A 22,132-nucleotide genomic window follows, 5' to 3' on the forward strand; every position below is an offset into this window, starting at 1 on the left:
TATTGATACTTTAGCTTACTTTTACTAACTGTATATAAAACAAAATAAGTTTTATCAAGAAAATTTTACAATTTAGCATTTTATAATTTCTTTCTACTTTATATTTATATACTATAAAACATTTAAGTTTTACAAGATTTATAAGAATAACAAATTAATAACAATCTTAAAATTATATTTATCAACAAAACAAATATATTTCATGTTTAGTAGTTTATATTTAGAGAAGTTTTTATAATCATTTTAGCTTATAAACCGCATACTTAAACATATAAACTAGCTTTAGAAAAATTTCAAACTATTCATTAAAAATATTACTTAACAACTTTAAGATAAATGAATATTTACACTGAAAATTTTGTAAGAACATGTGAAACTTTATTTTTCAAAAAACATTATAAATTTTTGTAACAACTTTAAGTTGTGATTTAGTTAAAATATAAAAATCATATATAATAAACATTAAAAAGCTAGAAACTAAACATACTTTTAAAGTTAGAACAAACTACTAAACAATATCGATTTTTTTTTGATACAAATAACTCTGCTTAATTGTTGTTTTCTGAATTCGAAATCTTAATTATTTAATTTAGTTAAATACTTACTAAACGTTTCGTTTTGTGTATTCTTAAAAAATCGTTATTTATTAAGTGTTGAATTAAGTATAATTATCATAATTTGGTTTTGGTGAGTAAGCCATTTCAAAAAATATAAAATATATTTGTAAGATACATTGTCATGTATGTTTTTAGATATGTGATCATTTCAAATTTATACTTTGAGGTTAAAATGATTTAATATATTATGTAACATATAGGTATTTCACTTGTACGTAAACACTAATGGCGTATTTATACTTTTTTAGTAAAACAAATGACTATAAATGCTTTTAAATAAGATCCTCTGTATATTTAATATCTTCATTAGTATTTAGTTTTTCATTTTATAATAAAAAAAGTGTTTGGTAAACATTAAAAAAAATTGTAATAACAAAAAGTTGTTTTCTAATTTATGATAAACATGACAAAATTTCATGATGATAAATAAATGTATATAAAACTTTTACTTTAAAAAAAATAATTCAACATGCAATTTACTAGTAGGATTTTTGGTAGCAAAAACAGTATAATTTCCTTACTTTTATTATTTAGAATGATTAAACAATAAACTCAGAAATTTAGTGACAAAATTAAAATTAAGACCAAAACTCTTTATAAAAATAACTTCAAAGTTATAACTTGAACTTACTTCAGTAGTTTCTTGATTATTTTGTAAACCTTCATTACCGGTTCTCATTAATTCTGCAGCTTCATTTCTGCATTTTGTTCAAGTTCTCTAAAAAAATTACATATTTTCATAATTTTACTTTTTCCTTTTTTTCTAATAAACTTAAACATCATTTACAAAAGTTTAAATTTTTCATTAATTTTTTATACTTTTAACTTTAAAAATTTATACGCAGGAGAAAATTGACTTTCAGTTTTTTTATTTCTTCACTGTTTTAGTGTTAATAGTGTTAGTTTTTGTATGTGGTACTATTCTTCTAACTTAAAAAAAAAAATTAAACTATAAACAAATTAAGTTACGTAGTTCAAATGTTACTCCCTATTTGTCATTTACCACAATAGCTTAATCTTTAACGTTTATAAATAGAATGAACAAATTATTTAAAACTATAAGATTTTACAGCGACTGTTTATAAGTCATATGCCATACTTATAAAGTGTATATTTGAATAAGTAAAAAGTAAATATTATACATTATAAAGTTATGTCTAGCTATAAATCCATTCTGTTTATTTATCATACTTATTTAAAATTGCTCTAATATATAAAAATAAAAACTATGAACAATTTATGTTAAGCTAAAGTTTTGATACTATTACTTTTTAGTTTTTATCAATTATATGCTACTAGTGGTTAACCCAGGTTAAAAATTAAATAAAATATCAATAAATATAACTAAACATAAAATAAAATTGGTTTAATTAAGATAATCGCAGGCAAGAGTAATGTTCATATTTAAACTAGTTAGATTTGATCAGTTACCAAAGCTCAGTTTTAGTATATCTGGTATTTTTGTTTAATTAAATTTATGATATTTTTTTAAAGGTTATTAGTAAATCAAAAATAACATGACTTTCATAACTTTTTTAAATTATTTGTAACAAAAAAAAAAATTATAGTTTTATTTTCAAACATAATTTGATAAAATTTTCAAGTTTTCTTACTAAAACAGTAAAGCACTGTATATTGTTTCTATATAACTTTATTTCTAGTGGAAAAAATATTTACCTTTAGTTTCAAACACTGGAAAACCATTTTCAAAATAAACAGAAATTTCAGTAATTAAATTCAAGTGACTTATTTGTTGCTAACCTGAAAACGAAATTTATGTGGTTAAAAATCTAACAGAGTCAATAATTTTTATGATACTTATTCAACCATGTTTATCTGTTACAGCTAAGAGTTAATAATTATTATAGTTTATTATTTTGTATCAGGGTTGCCACCTGAGAAAATTTTTTTAACTTTTACTGACTTTTTATTAAAATTTTCTTGAATTTTCTTTGTCAAATTCTTAATTTAAACTTTTTCTAAAATACATAACTAAACATTTGAAACTTAAAAACGTTTTCAATCTTATATTTTCTTTTATCATTTAGTATAAAATTTGATAAATCTACTCTTATTTATTTTGAAAACTTCAGTTATTGTACAAAAAATACATAGTGCTTAACTATAAAGAACTTAATTATTTACTTAAACAAAAAACACTTTGATTCTAAAATCCTGCAAGATAAACTTTTGTGTATATATCAAAACTTCACTATGAATTTGTTGCCTCTCAAAAATGAAAATTTGGTAATCGAGCATGTTTAACTTTTTGTGCAGGGCAAATCACATAAATTGACAGCACCAAAAAATTAAGCTCCCTTTCTTTTACCACCGTCACGCTATTTATATTTTTCTGAAAACAACCCCTATGTAAATTGTATAGGACCTTAAAATTTTGACCTTTAAGTTTTTGGCTGATGCAATGTGGCAATCATCACAAAAACACATTGTATGTATTTTCATATAACTTAAAGAAAATTTCTTGGAGGATTTTCTTGGTTTCTTCAAAAAAAACTTTAGAATAACAAAAAATTATAAAAAAATACCAAAAATCTAAAAACACCTTAATGAAACTTTCTTCAAATGGTCTGAAAACGCGTAGAATGTGTTTTTGTGATGATTGCTACATTTAAAAATATTTTCAGCAAAAAACTAGAAGATCGAAATTTTAATGTCCTATACAATTTACATAGGGGTTCTTTTTAGAAAAATATAAATAGCGTGACGGTGGTAAAAGAAAGGAAGCTTATTTTTTGGTGCTGTCTATTTGTGTAATTTGCCACTTACAAACAAATGAACAAAGCAAAACTCCAATGTCCGGGCAACAAATGCATTCTACTATGGAAGTGTCCTTGCCACATATCACAAAAAGAATACAAAAACTACTTGTACAAGTTAGTTGTCTAATCAATGTATTAATAAAAAAAAATGGAAATTTTTTAATGAATATTTTACTATCTTTACCAGATGAAGGCATTGAAAAATAATTACTTTTGTAAGTTTCTAGGAAAATTTTGCAATCATAGTCTGACTTAAAAGGATTTTTAATTAATTTTTACCATTTGAAGACTTTTAAAAATAAGAAATTTTCTAAATTCAAACTGACAAAATCTGACGTTATTTCAATTTTTGTCAGATTTCCTGACTTTTCCTGCCTATAAAAAAAAACATTTTTACTGACTTTTTCTGATTTTCTTGTACTTCTAGGAACCAACTGTATATATAATGATTAAAAAATAAACAAAAACATTTTAGTATTATTAACAAACTTTTTACAGGGTTGTCAAAGTTTTTTTTTTTTTTTTCAATAGAGTTCATAATTGATTTTTAGCAGCCTTAAATAGCATAAACATTAAAAATATGATTTAAGCTACTTTGAAGATGTTTTTAATAAAAATTAATAATGGTACACACAAAAAAAAAATACTGTATAATAAATTTTTCATAGTAAAACAAATTTCATTAACTAACGTATGAAAATAGATTATAACTTTTTTTTAGTGATTTTTGTTAAAAATTTATATTTTTACCATTTTTTGTACAACATTTCTCAAATTCTTTTAGCCTAAGTTGTTAATTTTCAAATTTTTTGGCAACCTTGTTTTCATTAACTGCGAACAAAAAATTAAATCAACAGATTAGGTTAACTCGTCTAAAAATAACTATCAAATTTTAGGTTAAAAATTTAGTAATTTTAACAAAAACCTGCTGAGCTTTAAACAGATCCAAGTTTTAATATTTATAATCTGTTCATTAAAACAAAATTAGTACAAGCAATATATCAAAATAATTTATTATTCAAAGTTAACCTTAATTATTATCTAGTTTAAATGTCTTGAAGCCTAAATAAATTTAAAATAGAAAATTGCCATTATACCATTTTTTAACATCAATTTTTTAAAGTGTGAACATTATTTTCTACATAAAAAAACAATTTAAACAACGTTTTAAATTGGTAAATTAGTTAAAGTTTTTGAAATTTTCTTAAAAAAATTTTTAACCATTTTAGTTTTAGCCTCCTTTAAAGAAAAATAGTAGAACAACTGTTATGAGCTTTTTGTATTTAAAAAAATAAACAATAAGGGTTTTATAGTCATAAACAAAATCATGCACAAAAAAAAAACACTTGAATATTTAAAAAACTAAAACACTTAAATGATAGGGAGAAATAACAATTTAGCCAATTAAAAAAGAATTTACTTTGCAATATAATAACAGAAGTAGAAAGAAACACAGCTAACTTATTATTTTAATTATTGTCATAATCACAATATTTTGTTTTAAATACTATTTGAAATTTTAAAAACAATAATAATTGTAAAGAAATTTGAAAGAGTAAACATAATATTTTATATGTACATTTTAAAATATAGTATTTTTGAAATTTTAAAAACAAACATCCATAGACTAAAATTTTTAAACATTATGAAAATTAGTGTAAGTAAGAATTTCTTTTTATCTAACTTTATCACTATCAATCGATTTTATTTGTTTCAATAGTTTTTAGAATTTGTAATTTTTATGCCATTTAGAGTATGTTGTTTTTTTTTACTAATTTTTAATTGATTAGTGTACTTCGAAATCTACATTCAGTTTATATTTTACTTAACTTTCATAAATATTTTTTCTTAATTTTAGAGTAAAACAAAATTAATTTTAATATTTTATACTAATTGACTTTCTCAACACTTCCTTAAACTCTTCAAATTCTTCCTCCAACTTCTGCTAGTGATTTGGCTTGATTTTTTTTTTACTTTCCAACGATTGTAAGAAATATCAGAAATATATTTGTATTCACTCTTTTTCAAACTGATTGCAAGCTTGTCTACTACTACTTGTCGTAGTCATCAAATTCACGCATTGACAAATCCCTTACAGTTTTAAGGTCTAGTTCAAATAGTTTGATATATTTCTCACAAGCGTGTCTTCGCAAGTTGAGCAGATGGTCATTTCTTGCACTCATTTTTTTTTGTTTTATACAGTATATAAACGACTAGTGAAATACTATTTGTTATCACACAAAATAAAAACTAAAATGTTCAACTGAGAGAGTTTAATTCTATAAATAAAACAAAAATTTAGAGCTTGTTAAGTTTTTAAATAAAGGTTTTATAAAAGAACTGAATTTTTGATCGTTTAATTTTAATTTATCTGCTTAACAAATTAATAAAATAAATTATCAAAAAGATTAGATGTAAAACCTGAAGTTAATATTTAGATTTCAAAATAGACAGCTTTTAAAAAAAGCTTCACTTTTTTAGAGATAAAAAACTAGTTTTAAGTCAAAAATAAACAAAATTAAAACATAATAGTTATAACAAAAACTTAAAGATCAAGAAATATTTGAAATAAATTTTGATTTTAAAACATGGTTTATGTCAAGTAAGTTTCAATTAATCTTAAAATAAAAATGTTTAACTTGAGTTAAAAACAATAAAATAATACTAATAATCAAATTTCATATTTCTTTTTATTTAAAAATTCTTTTAAATATATTTCAACTTGTATCCATGTAGACTAGAAGTCTTAAAAGTCTTTGAAGAAATTAATAAATAAACCTGTTTTAATCTAATATCCTTATAAAATTTTACTACGTCACAATCTAACAATGGCATTTTTTCAAAATAGTTAAAACTTTATTATTTCAATATTAATTTTATTTTTAACAATAATTCACAGATTTAAATTTTATTTGTTATGTGCTATAACTTATAAAGTAATTTTTTAAATCTAACAACTTATTTTTTTAGTTTGTTTGTATGCATTTTTTTAGATTTTTTTCAGTTATTGGTAATATTTGCTTTGTTGAATCAAAAAGATCAATAGATTCAAGAGTATATATTTAGTGATTTTTTCATCACTGCCTTAAACTCTCCAAATTCTTCTTGAATTTTCTGCAAGTGAACTGGTTTGTATTTCTTAATTGCACTCTTCAACGTGGAAGCTCCTTTTTTATACTCATCACACTCTCTTTCGAAATTGTTGCAAGCTTTTGTGCAGTATTCAGTGTACAGATTTTCAATATCAGACTAATTTTTTGCACTCTTGAGTTCTACTTCGAAGAGTTTGATGTATTTTTCTACAGCATGTCTTCTTAAGTTTAGCATGTAATTACTGACAAAGGTATAATCCTTCATTTTTATCTATTTATAGGTAATTCATAAGCTATATAAAACTTTGACCTGTAAGAAACAATAAATATAAATATCATTAAAAAGTTTTCTTGTATTAATTTTTGCTACATTTTGTTGTTTGAAACTTATACAATATAAACAATTTTGCACAAGTTGGTTGGTTGAAACTTTAGCAGATTTTTTTTAAATTATTAAAGAAGTAGGGTGGTTTAAAACATTCAAGGCTGCCAAGTGATTTTGGTTAATTTCTTCCACGTTTTTAAAAATATACATTTTTGGTAGACATTTTTCTATTTTTAATTTATTGTTTAAAACTGTATATAAGTAGTATAAACAATAATAAAAAGTTACTGTTAAGCTACTTAAAATGTGTTTTTTGATAAAAAATTTTTTGATGATGACAAAGCATTTTATCATGTAAAGAAAATTCAAAATTCAAGGTTTTTAGTGATTTTTGTTCAAAATGTAAGTTTTTTTCTCAAAACTGCTCAAATTCCAAGTTTTTCAACCTAAATTGTGAAATTCCAGGTGTTTTCTAGGGTTTCAGGTTCTATTTTAACCCTGTCTGGACAAAATTTAAAAGCTTATAATATTTGTTAATAAAAAAACAGGTTTACCTGATATGTGTACTTATTTATTATTCTATTAAAATGCATATAACAGCATTTCATTTTTAAATAAATATTATATTCCAATAAATGTCATCTATATAAATTAAAATATAATAACAGTTCACACAAAATTTAAAAAAGTGTTTTTAAAATCTCACTAAAATAAAGACTAATATTTTTTTTATCAGTTTAGTAATATTAAATACCAAAAATATACATTTAAACATTTTAGTTTAAGATGTGTAAAGTATAATACTTAAGCATTATTATAATATTTATTACTGATATCCTTTAAATAAAAATTATTTAAAAAAAAAGTTGCAATTCTTTGAAGAAATATAATACCCTGAGTCATCCTGAGTTTTTTTGAATTCCTTAAGAAAATTTAACTAAAACAATTTTTTTAAATAATGTAGGTTCTTAAATATAAAAATATTTAAACTTGATTTATTCATAATCTAAAAAACTAAACAAATATTTCAAAAAAATTAGAACTAACCTGAGTTTTTTTTATAATATTGGCCTAACTGCCCTAAGTCACACTGAGTTTTATTTTTTTAACTACCTGGAATACTGAGTATCCTGAGTGTGGGACAACCCTGTTACAACTGTTACAAATTAGACTACAAAACAATTAAAAAAAACACACTATGACTATCAACTTTTGATGTAGTTACTTTTGCCAAAGTTTTTTAGACACATCATTGTAAGAAATAAATTATTTTATTTCTTTTTGTATTAACTTTTTTAAGCTCTGATTGTGATAGTTAAATAATGAGTTGTAAACAAATTAAAATACAAACATCTTATTTTAAAAAAGTTGTGACAGTGTACACTAGGTCGCATCTGTTGCCCCTCAAAAATGAAAATTTTGTAGTGGAGCTTAGTTTGATTTTTTGCTTGTGGCAAATCACAGAAAATGAAAAATATAGTTCCTTAGCTTTACCAATATCACGCAATTTTGATATTTTTCTGAAACAACCCCTGTGTAAGACCTTAAAAATTTTGACTTAAAAGTTTTTGGTTGGAAAACTTTTTAAATGCTGAAAATATCACAAAAAGAAAAACATCTAACACTTTGAAAAATTTTAACAAAGTTTTAAAACAAAGACATTTTTTGATTTTCTGTAATTTTTTTATCATTTTCATTAATTTTTTTTGAGAGTAAATCAAGAAGCACTTCCTTAACTTTGTTTAAGCTTCAAAATGTTTTGAAATAACACATTTTCAAGCTTTATGATTAGAGCAATTACAGCAAAAAAAAAAACATCAAAAATTTTTTGCTATTCTTATAAGAAAATACCATTTTTCTTCAGAATTTCAATAAAACAATTTAACATGTAGGGCTGCCACCATACTTTAAAATGAAAAGCGCTTTTGTTTTTGGTGTCAATTTACAGAAAGTTATTTCTCATTTGCTTATGCTTTCTGATTCATAAGTTAAAATTCATTAATTTGTATTACTCAATTTTGTGTCAAAGTTAATAAAATTTGTGATTAAAAGCATTTCAAATATTTCCATTAATAGTTTTTAGTTAGAGTTGTTTTCTAGGGTAAACTACCTTATATGAGCATAAACTATGTCATTACAGTTTCAAGGTTAACATTAATAAACTACGAGCGTGAACTTGGCTTGAATGGCTTTTTTAGTAATTTTTTTTAACCAAACTTTATATTCAATTATTTTCATTTTTTTTTATTCTAACTTGGAATTTTTTTTTTATTCTAAAGGACGTTTTTTACTTTGGTTTTCACATTAACTTCCATCAATTTGGGTTTAACTTTTGTAGTGCCCTTTAAAAATTTTGAGTTTTTTTCTATTTTTTTAATTCTACAAGCTTTTTTAAAAATATATAACAGAATACATTTCATTTTAAATTTATTTAAGTACTTTCAAGTAGGACTCGTCAGAAATTGTTTCCTACTGAATTTGAATGAACACAAATTGAAATAAAATTATACTACAGTTTTAAGTTTTAAGATATAAAATACTGTAATAATCAAAAAGTTAAAATTAAATAAATGCTAATGTTAAACAAATTTGGTATACTAATAAAACTCGGTAGATTTAAAACAATCTAAATAAAGAAGCGATAAAAATTTTAATATAAAACTATGCTTAAAAATAAACTTTAACAAAAAACTAATTACTTTAAAATTACTCATATAAGGATTTAAAAAGTCTAGTTTAGTAAACAAACTTTTTCTGCTTGCATAAACTGGGCCTTAAAGATTGAATACATAAAGCTTCCAGAATATGCAATTGAAAAGAGTTCTCCGCTCTCACTAGGACTGAAAAATTGTCCTTTTTATAATTTTTAACACACTCAGGATTGTCCAACAAATGTTGCCCAATCGCCGAGAAGTATTTTTTAGTTGGTTTCTCAGAACGGCCATTAAACCATTTTTTCAAGACTTTTGGAACATGTTGAAAGATTCTTATATGAAACCTTTGAGATGTTTTTCCCACGTAGTCACTACCACAGTGACAACTAAATTTATAGATGATGTTACTTTTTTCATGGGTGGGAGAAACATCTTTGTAAATTCCACTTAGTGGTCGATCAGTATACAAAACTGTTCTTAAATGAACAGAGCTGAAAACTTGGCTTATTTCCTCAGAAATTTTCTTAGAAAACCTCTCAGAAATATTTCCAAGGTAAGGAAGTTTTAAGTATACTGGACACTTCTGAGGACCAATCATTTTTAAAGCTGTTGAACTTCTAGCTCTTGTTATAACTTTCGAAACTAAGTTACCTGGATAACCAAGCGAAAGGAAAGTGTTTTGAAGTATTTTCTCCTTGCTTTCTTGAATTTAAACTGTAGTATAATTTTATTTCAATTTGTACCCATTCAAACTCAGTAGGAAACAATTTCTGACGAGTCCTACTTGAAAGTACTTAAATAAATTTAAAATGAAATGTATTCTGTTATATATTTTTAGTAAGTTATGCACCGGAAAAAAGCTCTACAAGTGTTTTTATTTTTTTTTTTCCAATTTTTTTTTAACATAATTATTACACTTAGTTGAAAATTTTAATTAATTTGGTATTAAAATTTTATTTTTTATACCATAAGCCTAAAAAAACATTTTCAGAAAAATTCCAATTTTGCACGATTTTCGATTTTTAGGTTTACAGACTTTAATGGAAAAATATTTTTTTTAACAAACTTGTATAGTTAACTTTTATGATGTAATTAAATTTTTTCCCAACAAATTATTGTTTTTAAAATATATAAATATGACCTATACAAGTTTTATCTAAACTATTAGCACTTGAGCAAGAAATCTCTCAATTAGCTTTGCTAAGAGTTTAGAGGTAAAACTTGTATGGGTCATATACTCTAAAAACAATAATTTATAGGGAAAAATAATTGCAACATGAAACTTAACTATAAAAGTTCGTTAAAAATAATAATTATTAAAAAAAAAAATTGTTTTTGCATAAAAGTCTGTAAACCTAAATATCGAAAATCGTGCAAAATTGAAATTTTTCTGAAAAAATTATTTAGGCTTATAGTATAAAAGAAGTTAGAAAAAAGTATTAATTACAAGTTTAAACTTAGTTTAATAAGTATGTAAGAAAAAAAAATTGAAAACAATTATTAACTTCGGAGAAAACTTTTAAATTTAAAAAAATAGAAAAAAAAAACTCAAAACTTTTAAACTGTCCCACAATAAAAGTAAAACCCTAATTTGATGGAAATTTTGTAAAATGCAAAGCAAAAGATCTTTTTTAAAAACAAAAAAAAGTTCCAAAATAGCATTAAAGAATTTGAAATAATTGATTTTAAAGTTTTGTTTATTGAGCTACAAAAAAAAAAACATCTAAGTTAAGTTCACGCTCGTAAATAAACTATTTAAAACTGAGCAACTATGGCGTTAAATTCTGTAAAATATCTGAATTCAATATCCTAATGAAATATTCTAATTATAACAAACATATTATATTTAAAATCTCAAAGTCTCTAGGTTATAGTTTCATTTTTAGTCTGTTTAGAATTAAAAACAATAAATAAAACTAATAATATCAAATTGAATAGACAAGTAATCTTTCTTTATTACTTTAAAACACAGAAACATGTACTAGTGTAATAAAGAAAGAATACTGCTTAATTTGTTATTATTATTAATTGCTGTGAAGTTGTTTCGTTCGGATCTTTGTTAAAAAACGTTAAGTTTATATTTTCTATTATTTAATTAGAGCTGTTAATCTTTAATTATATTTTTCTTAATTTACAAAATATCAATTAAAGCTTTTTTTGTGAATAAATAAAATATACAGAACCTATACTGTTCTTACTTAATTTATAATATCAATAGTTTATATTCATATTAATAACAGCCAGTCCTGAGACAAAACTAAATCCGTGAATCGATAACCGAAAATTATTTTCGTATACTTGGTCCATGGGAAAATTTACTATTTATTGTCGTTGAACAATTATAGTTATATTACAACAACTCTTAAGCACAATTTTTATTAATAGTTAAATTTAGTATATAACTTTTTAGTACTACATATATTGTACAGAAATCTAAGACAATATTCATTCAAAAACATCTTTATTAAAGCAAACAACAAATAAAATCGATTTCGGCTAACGCTTCGTAACTACTTTTGTTAGCAACTAATTTTAAGACTAAATTTTGAGTAATTAAATAGTCAAAGGTTGCATCAGAAAAAATCAATTAACACTAATTAGCATAATTGAACAAAAACTAATTAGACATTCACAATTCATAAATACATATATAAAGCATTTGATCAGTAATTTAACTAAGATAAGCAACAATAGAAATAAAAATATGAGCGACAAAATTTAAATAAAATTAAATAAAAAAAGAAATAATTTACTTAAAAAATTTTCGTTTAATTTAATCTCTAACAACTTATAAAGATTTAAATTATAAAAGCATTGTTGCTTACACAAATTAGGTTGGAACGTTTTTATAAATAAAGATTCTAAAACACTTAGGTGATAATCGTTACGAGCTTTACTTATAAATAAAAATTTTCTATCACTATAGTTCTTTGCACAATCTGAATTGTTTTATAAGTGTTCGGCAATCGCTGATAATCTATTAGATGGTTTTTTTAAACCAGTGTCCATCCATCTTCTGAGGGATTTAAAAACGTGTTGGTCCCTTCTTATATGGAATCTCTGGGACGTTCTGCCAATGTACACACTGTCACAGTGGCATTTGTACGTATAAATAATTTTGCTTTTTTCATGATCGGCAGTACGGTCTTTATAAATTCCATTTAAGGGCTTTCTTGTAACATGACTGATTCTTAGTTGTACAGAGTTAAAAGTGATGTTTACAGTGTGTTTGACAGTCTTTTCGAGAGCAGTTGCTACTTTACCGAGTTATGACAATCTCAAATATACAGGGCATTTACTACGACCAAGTTTAACAGGTTTTTCAAATTTTGAGATTGTATTGTTAATTTTCTTTCTGACTATATGTGATGGATAACCAAGAGCTTCAAAAATATTTTTTATTTTATCTAATTCTTCTTTAAACAACTTTTTCGAACAAATCTTGTGTGCTCTGAATACTAAACAGGAAATCAAACCGAGTTTTTGTGATAAAGGGCAAAATGACTGAAATGGAATACATAGACCAGCAAATGTTGGTTTTCTATAAACAGTAGTAAGCAACTCAGAAGATGTACGCAACAGATGTACGTCCATGAAAGGTAAGCAATTGTCTTTTTCTTTTTCAATAGTAAATTTTAAATTTGGATCTAAATTCGAATTTTGCTAAACAATTCCTCAATGTTTATTGATTATTTCTGATGTAACTTCTAACTATTTATTTACTCAAAATTTAGTCTTAAAATTAGTTGCTAACAAAAGTAGTTGAAAAGCCTTAGCCGAAATCGATTTTATTTGTTGTTTGCTTTAATAAAGATGTTTTTGAATGAATATTGTCTTAGATTTCTGTACAATAATAGTTAAATAAAAAATATAAAAAGTAATTATCAAATTTATGCAATTACAGACACTATTTTCTAAAAATTTCATCAAATTAAAATTAACACTATTGATTGCTCAATAATAGAAATTTGTCAAACAAAAAAGCTTATAAAAATAAAAACGAGGACACTTTAACCGTAACAGACTAAATATTTAAACATATTTAGAATTTTATGGAGCTTTTTTCACTGTAGGCTGATATAGTTAATGAGTAAACTTCAAGTTACAACGAAACATATCAACAACTTTTAATTGACTTATTAAAAAAAGTGGATTATTTTATAAAATGGCTAATGTACTAGGAATTTCTGTAACTAAGATATTAAAAGAATTTTAAAGCTAGTAAAGTATTAATAATAAAACGTAAAAAGAAGTTGTGTTTATGCATCTATTTGATTTCAAAAAAAAAAAATAAATAAAAGTATAAAATGCAGTAAAATGAAAAAAGGATGATTGGAAATAGAAAGCTAACTTGTTAAGCACAAAATCATGAAAACTTTTAATTGAAATTCATTAAATTAAACTAAATTGAAAAATAAAATTTTGTATAAGTTTTATAAAAGTTACTCTTGTATCGAATTTGTATTTATTAATTACAAAATAAACATAACTTCAATATATAATACATTCTAAAATAAATTTATATTTTACAGAAACCCGTTAACCTATGCTGTTAATTAAGAAAGAGAAGGTCGTTTATTCTGTAAAATAAGTAAATTAGTCATAGTTTTTCTAATGCTATAGTCTTAGTTTAATAATTTTGTAAAAATACAATAAGCTTTTTGTAACATCCAAATTTTAATTACACTTCGTATAACTCTCTTTTATTTAGTTCTTTTTATAAATTTGATAACAAATTGAACTTTATGCTGACCTTAACTTTAATGTCAGATAAAATTGATTTTATTTTAGAGAGATTAATAGTTTTCGATACACATTTCATAACTTTATTTTATTTTGAATATTTTTTTTAGAATAGTGTTTAAAGTTGTGAAGATTCCTAGTCTTATTTTGTATAGCTTCATTAAGCTTTTTGTTTTAGATTTTGGATTTTGACTGCAAATTTTTTAGCTAGCTATTATTTAGATTGAAGTTGGTTTGCGATGACCAAAAGATTTTTTCGTGCACCCTTGGACTAAATTGTTTAATGTGTTTTTGTTTGTTCAATAAATTTAATGTAATATATTAGTAAGAAACCATTTAAAGTAATTCAAATTTTTAATGTGGAAAATATTAAAAAAGACATCACATAAATTTGAAAAAAAGTACAGAAAACTATGATATAAACAAAAAGTCGGAAAATTGTAGACCAAGTCGGAAACCTTTTAGTCGAATGGATAGAATTAACGGCAGAGTTATTCTACTTGTTTATTTTTGAGGTAATTTAGTTACCAAGACCTAATGCTAACTCACAAATTGAGTCTCAACAGTAATAGAGATATTGTAAAAAAACATTTTAAATATTTTAAATTTATATTTTAAAACCAGTTTTACAATTACCTTTTGTGTAAAATATGTTGTTTTTATTTTTGTTTAGTGTAATACTTTTGATCAAAAAGTTTTTTATTAAGGATCGTGTTTAAATTATGTAAAAGAGAATTTTGTCATTATTTTGGTAGCTTATTTATTTTAAATTTTAATTTAAAAGCGTATATAAATTATTTTAAACGCAAAAAACTTTCGATTAAGTTTATAGATAGCTGCTTAAAATCGAAATAACTTTTAAGTTGTAAAATTTTAAACCAAAGAAGAAAGTTTTAAGAAAGTACTTTTTAACAAATAAAAAGTTGCTAAAACATTTATAATTAAGTACTATAATTAGAAGTAAACTTGAATACTAAACATAGATCCAATTCGAAACTAAAGACTTTTTAGTCTTTAAATTAGTATTATAAACAAAAATATGCGATTATTTTGTACAATTAAAAACAGAAAAAAGAAAATAAACACCTTCAGTTTTCTAAATCTGCATCTGTTTAAATTTCATCAAAATTTTCAAAACTGTTATTGTTTGAAATTTAGTCTGATCATCCTTCAAGACATTATTTGTTTCTCTCTCTTTCTCTCTCTTGTTTGAATTTAGACGTTCTTGTTTTCGTTTTATAGTGTAATCTAAACTCTATTTATTTCTAGTTTAAGTAGAAATTTTTCTAAATTTTCTTTTAAAAAAGGAATAAATAACGTGTTGATTTTACAAACAATATATTAAATAAGTGATTAAACTATGCGTCATTATAATTTACTAGATAATGTTAGTTAAGTTTACTTGTATAGTCCGTAATCTGGATTTTACAGGCAACTTAAGCTTTAGCTTGAGACCCACATAAAGTAAACAGATTAAAACAGTTTTTCTGCGAAAATTCTATATGAATGTGCTTTTAACTTGATTTAAAGTGTACAATAGTACTTTTAATTAAGTCTTATGATGGTTTTGCTCAAAAATACTTTACATATACAGTGTACACTACGAATGCTAATGAAAAATAAGACCTGTAAGTTGTAACTGAAAGTTTATTTGCAGGTGGCAATCATTACAAAAATGTATTTTTCGGAATTTTAGACGATTTGAAGAAAGTTTTACAGGTATACTTTTTTAATATTAAGACTAAATAGTAAACATTACATAAAATCCAAAACACTTACGTGAAACTATCTTCAAAATGTCTAAAATTCCGCATAATTTCTACTTGAAAGGTTACATGACTATTCAAATTCTGACAATTCAAATTCCGACAATTCAAATTCGGACAACTCAAATACGACAATTCAAATTCCGACAACTAAAATTCTGACAATTCAAACTCCGAAAACCTAAATTCTGACAATTTAAATTCCGACAATTCAAACTACGAAAATTAAAATTCGGACAATTCAAATTCCGATAACTCAAATTCGGACGATTCGAATTCCGATAATTCAAGTTCGGACAATTTAAACTACGACAACTCAAATTTGGACGATTCAAACTACGACAACTCGAATTTTTATCATACAAACTCTAACATTTTAAATTTTCAAACTCAAAATGTAACAATTAATGTTTCGATAATTTAAATTCGGACAATTAAAATTCGAACAATTTAAATTCTAGCAACTTAAACTCCGACATTTCAAACCTGACAGTTTTAACTTTGACAATTCAAATGCTGTCAACTAAAACTTCGATAAATAAAACCAACAACATAAAATAAAAGTTTCAACAATTATTTATTTTTATAGCAAATAACCATGTTTCAGTTTTTGCTATTTAAGCTTTGACAGCATTGATTGTTTTTTTTGTTATTATTTTAAATAATAAATTATAGTTTTTAAATAAATACAAAATATAATCAAAGTAAAACTATATTTAAAAAAATTTTAACAATAAGAATTTATTTTAACTTAACTTTTGATTGTATATCTCCATACTTGTCGTTTTTAAGCGATGTATTTTTAAATTTGTTAAGATTTTTTTTTAAATATTCAAGATGTTACGTCCGGTTTTTATTTTCTTTTTTTACACATTAGGGTTTTGCAACGTATGGCCCGCGGACCGGTTCCGGCTCTCAGAGTGAAAATGACCGGCCCACTAAAGTCAATATGACAAAACTTTTAAAATTATGTGTAATAACTCGTAAGAAACTTTATAAGTATGTAGTGTACGACTCGATAACCAAAAAGTTCCTTTGTACCCAACGTCTTTAGACCAAACTTTTTGAGCGCTTTTTATTATCGTTATTAATATTAAAACTATTAAATATTAATACTGATAATTTATTTACTTACAACAAAAATACATATTTTTTAAGATTACTTAATTTTCATGTCTAAACTATTCAAAAAATTTTAATTATTTTTATATATAGTCGTTTATTTCTCTTATATATTTTTTTATCTAACAACTTGTTTGTTTTTTTTTTAGAAAAACTTAAATATTTTTTAATAAATAGAAAATTGATTCTATAGAAACTTTAAAATCTCAAATCTAAAAAACAACGTTTGATAAAATTTATAATTCTCATTACATAATTTATTATAACATATATGTACATTTTAGTCGTCTTATTTAAATAGTTCAATCGTCGTAGTTTGAATTATCCGAATTTGAGTTGTCGTAGTTTGAATTGTCCAAACTTGAGTTATCGGAATTTGAATTGTCGGAATTTGAATTGTCCGAATTTAAATTGTCCGAATTTGAATTGTCCAAGTTTAAATTGTCGTAGTTTGAATTGTCGAAATTTGAGTTTTCGGAATTTGAATTGTCTGAATTTGAGTTGTCGGAATTTTAATTGTCCGAGTTTGAATAGTCGTGCACCCATTTGTAGTTATGGTTACATGTAAAACCAATCACACTAAAACTTTTAAACAAGGACACATGTTTTGGTCCAATATAATTTATATTGAGCTAATATTCAGGAAATAAAAAATTACACTTATATTGTTCTTCACATATTTTGTATCATAATTGTCACAAGTAAAAAAAATCAAGCTGAAAACTCAAAGACTTCATTTTTAAGCATCCTAATGTACATGCAATTTACAGAATTTTAGAATACGTCGATGTCAAAATCTTTGCCAGATCCAGATTTAAAACTAAATTAACTTTAATTGGAACTTGGTAGAACTATGTTTTCAAACTAATATTTAGCAAAAACATAATACAAACCATTATCTAAAATAACAAATCAAAGTATTGCCAGGTTAAGGCCATACTTGGCACTCATTGGTGTTTGGGTCCGATAGTTAAAAACCTAGTTACATAATTATTTGTCGTAGAACTTTTACTTATGTAATCAAGAACTAGAGAACCACTGATCATCTTTACTAGCATAGTTCATTTACTTTTAAAGCATTTAAGTTTCTTACGTTGTTGTCACTTTTTAAAGCAAAACAAAAACAGCAAGAGCCAAGCAAAATTTACTTAAGTAAGTCTAAGTTTATGGTAAAATTTGAAAATAATAACTTCAAAACACATAATTGAAAAACTGATTTGCAGTTTTAATAGATAACCGTTTAAAAGTTATACAGGGTAAGTTAAGTGTAAGCTAAAGGGTAAGCTACTATTGGGCCACGTGATCATATGTGATATTTGAATTTTATGGTTTATATAAATAAAATTAAACGACCACTTCAGGGATCCAAATCTGGAATTTTCCAACTCGTAATCAGACGCATTATTCATTGGTCAGCTGACAAGATTGAGTTTGTAAAGGTTATATAATTATGGTCTACAAAAGTTTTCTACAAAAGGCAACGAATTCAGTTGAATTCAATTTTGCAGTGGTCTTCCATTCTAACTACATTTTTTTTAATTTTTCGTTTTTCTTTTAGTATTTATTTATTGTTTTTGAAATTTTTTAAAATTATATTAAATGTAAAACAAACAAATTCTCTCGGATAACTGCTTGGCTAGTTGGAGAAGGCATCTAAGTAATAATCAGAAGATTCCGTGATAATTATACCAATATTAATAACCATCTAACTAAACTTAATAGATTTATTATATGAAGTTATAATACTTGATACTAGTTAAAACTGGTACAATAAAAGTACTACCCATTCTGAATAAAAAAAAAACTATCTAATCACTTACTTAACTTAGATATTTTAATTATATTATCGTTATTTAGTTCGTGTTGCATTTATCAATATTCAATTTAAATAAGTTTAATCAAAAAAAATTTATTCAAGTTTTTCTATGCAAAAACAATTATTCGTTAGTACAAAAACAAATTCTAGAGCACGTTGAAATTAAAACAGAGCATTAATTTCTTTGGAATTTAGATTATTTTTACAATAAAAGTTATTTTTTGATGCTTTGATAGAATTTTCATCTTTTTAATATATATAAAATTTATGAGAAACTCTACAATTTAATAAAAGCAAATTTTCTCTATATTTTATTCTATTTCATATTTTTTTAGTCTAAGTATTAAGTTTTGGACAAACTCATTATCCAACATATTTTTATTTTTATTGTATTTTTTATTTTTGGAAATCTTAGATTAAAACAAGATTTTTTTTACTTTAAAATCTTTATTAAAATAATTGTTTTACAATTTTTCGTGAAATTATAAAATTATTGTTTACATGTTCTATAAGTATGTTTTTAACGTATAATTTATTTTGAATAAAATTCGATTTTTAGCTGAACTATTTTAACTGAAACTGTTTGACAAAGTAGTTTGTCTACCTATCATTTAACACTATTTTCGATTATTAAGAATAGTTAATTACTAAATTTTATTACTATTTGTTTAGACACGTTTCTAAAGTATTGCGTAAACATAACATATGAGGTAAGTTTGACACTTTAAAATTTATATAAACCTTAAATTCAAAACAGAGTCGGCAAATTGCAGCCCACAGCCAAAATTCAGCCTTAAAGTAAATTTCAACTAAATAAATAATTGAAAAGAAGTTTTTGTGCAAAATTTTTTAAAAACTCAATAACAAGCAATAATTAGTGTTTTATTTTACTTTATGTAATTATATTCTTTTTTATTATCTGTTTTATAACGGAAGAATTTCTTCATAAAATGTAGGGCGCGAGCAGGTTTTCCTTTTAAACTAGACTGCATCTTTATAAATGTGAAAATGTTTTTGTAACAATATCTCATAAATGAGGCTCATTTACAGACAAGTAACAACTCAAATCTAAGTAACCATACTATTTACAAATTTACATAAGTTTAAAAAAGAGACCAGACCGGCCGCGACTCGAACCCGGAGTCTTCTAATCAGAAGTAAAACACCTTCTGAACTGGGCCACTCAGTTGCCTGAGGTAATTGTTTTTGTATGGTTTAATAAGATGAATAAAAAAGACGACCACGCTAGAAAATTTAACCACATCAGACGCCTTATCCAAATGGGTCACGTGGTCGACTGAGAAGTTTGATTTGTAATGTTTATATAATTATGTCTACAAAAGATTTCTACAAAAGGCCACTAATTCCGTTAAGAGGACTAAATTTGCAGTGGTCTTTTATACTAAAAAAAATCATTTTCAAAATTTCTCTTGTTTTTCTCTTTAAGTATGAAATAATGTATAGCCAGTATTTAAAAAACATTTGAACTATTTTATAAATAAAACAAACTAAATTCTCTCGGACAACCGCTTGGATAAATGGAGAAGGCTTCTGACTTTTTATCAGAAGATTCCGGACTCGTGTCCCGGCGTTATCCCAGTTTTTAAGCTTATGTAGAATTAATTAATAAAAACGTTACAAATTCAACTACATCAGATGACCGCGTTTCCCAATGGAGAAGGTGTCCGGCGTCTTATTGTTTAAAATTATGTAGAACCAAAATATTTAGCTTAGTACAGCAAACTAAGATATAATATAAAGCACATTTGAAAATTTCACTTTAGTTAATAGTAATGTCAAGTTAGACATATATATTTAATTTATCATAATCTATGTGACATACGTATGCTTAAATAAAAATCGGTAGCACAAACATAATTAAGTCAGTAGCCTAAGAAGCATTTTTATATTCAAAGTATGTATAAAGTAAGTTTGTCACATATTCATTCGTACTTACGTATGGTTTCATAAACTATTGTTTTGACCATACTAATATATTGAAATATTATTAAGAATACAAATCTAAATATTTATTTTTCAGTATCAATAATAATTACATCATATTTTTTAAAGAACTAAATCAAAAACTCAAAAATGACAAACGTTTATAATTAAAAAAAAAACTTTATAAAATTTTATATCTACGTTAAGTGCACAATTTGAAAACTAAAACTTTTCATTTAAAATTCGCCTATCAAAAATTTTCATAAAAACAACTTTTAAATGATTATTTAACTTGAAGGGATTCATTCTTAACTTTTGGAAATTTTTGAAAAATCATATTTTTAAAATCTAATTTTTGTTAGTACTTGATTTTAAGTTTTTTATATTTAATATAAAGTATTTCGTTATGCACTTAAGATTAAAAAGAAAGGCAAAAATTATCATTTATTTAAATTATTAATTTAAAACTTTTAATTATTATATTTTAAATATGAATTAAACTTGGTTTGATATTAAAATTTAAAAATTTAGATTTGAATTGTTAATAAAATATTTCTGAATAGTAATATGTTGAAAACCATAGTTCATGAAACCATAGGTATGTAATCATAAAAATGTAACCAACCTACTTTAAACATACTTACATTGACTAAATATAAAATTTTTCTAACGCTACTGACTTAATTATGTTTGTACAACATTTTTTTTTATTATAATTAATATACAGCGATTATGATGAATTAAATATAGATGTCTAATTTGTCATCAATAGTAATTGAATACAATTTTTTTTTGCAAAATGATTAACTCGATAATTTAATGCTACTACAATACTTTTCCTTGCATAAAAATATGTTGAACAATGAGTTTGTCTAAAACTTCTTACTTGTACTAAAAATTGACGACATAAAATTAAGATATAGAGAACATTTGCTTGTATTAATTTATAAAGTGTCTTAAAAACTCTTAATATATTGAAACGGGAAAATATACTTTATTAAATAATGTTAACAATTTTATTTAGTATAAATTATTTTTGTTATAAACTGATATGTATTTTGCATAAAAGTTTTTATAACAAAATAAAATCTAAAAAATAAGTTATACTTAATTAAAAACAAATATATTTCAAATTATAAAACTGGTTTAGTTAGTAAAGTTTAGACTTTAAGATTTTGACTGTAGAGTTTTGAAACTTTAAAACAAAATTAAATGTGACAAGCACACCTGCATAGATATCTGAAAAGTAAATAAAAGAAAATTTTGAGTTTAC

At 23.9% G+C, this 22,132-nt stretch overlaps 1 protein-coding gene across 1 annotated transcript in view; it reads right to left on the reverse strand.

The window, feature by feature from the left end:
• Positions 1 to 6,445: 6,445 nt before the first annotated feature.
• The window catches only part of LOC145842363 (uncharacterized), a 39,367-nt gene continuing 23,680 nt past the window's right edge, over positions 6,446 to 22,132 (reverse strand). Inside the window, exon 2 of the mRNA XM_082949790.1 lies at positions 6,446 to 6,646. Within this exon, the coding sequence (XP_082805916.1) occupies positions 6,446 to 6,646 (201 nt within the window). The remainder of the gene's footprint in view (positions 6,647 to 22,132) is intronic.

The sequence above is a fragment of the Thalia democratica genome, chromosome 8 (genome assembly GCF_965202585.1).
Source record: "Thalia democratica chromosome 8, ktThaDemo2.hap1.1, whole genome shotgun sequence".
Lineage (NCBI taxonomy): Eukaryota > Metazoa > Chordata > Thaliacea > Salpida > Salpidae > Thalia > Thalia democratica.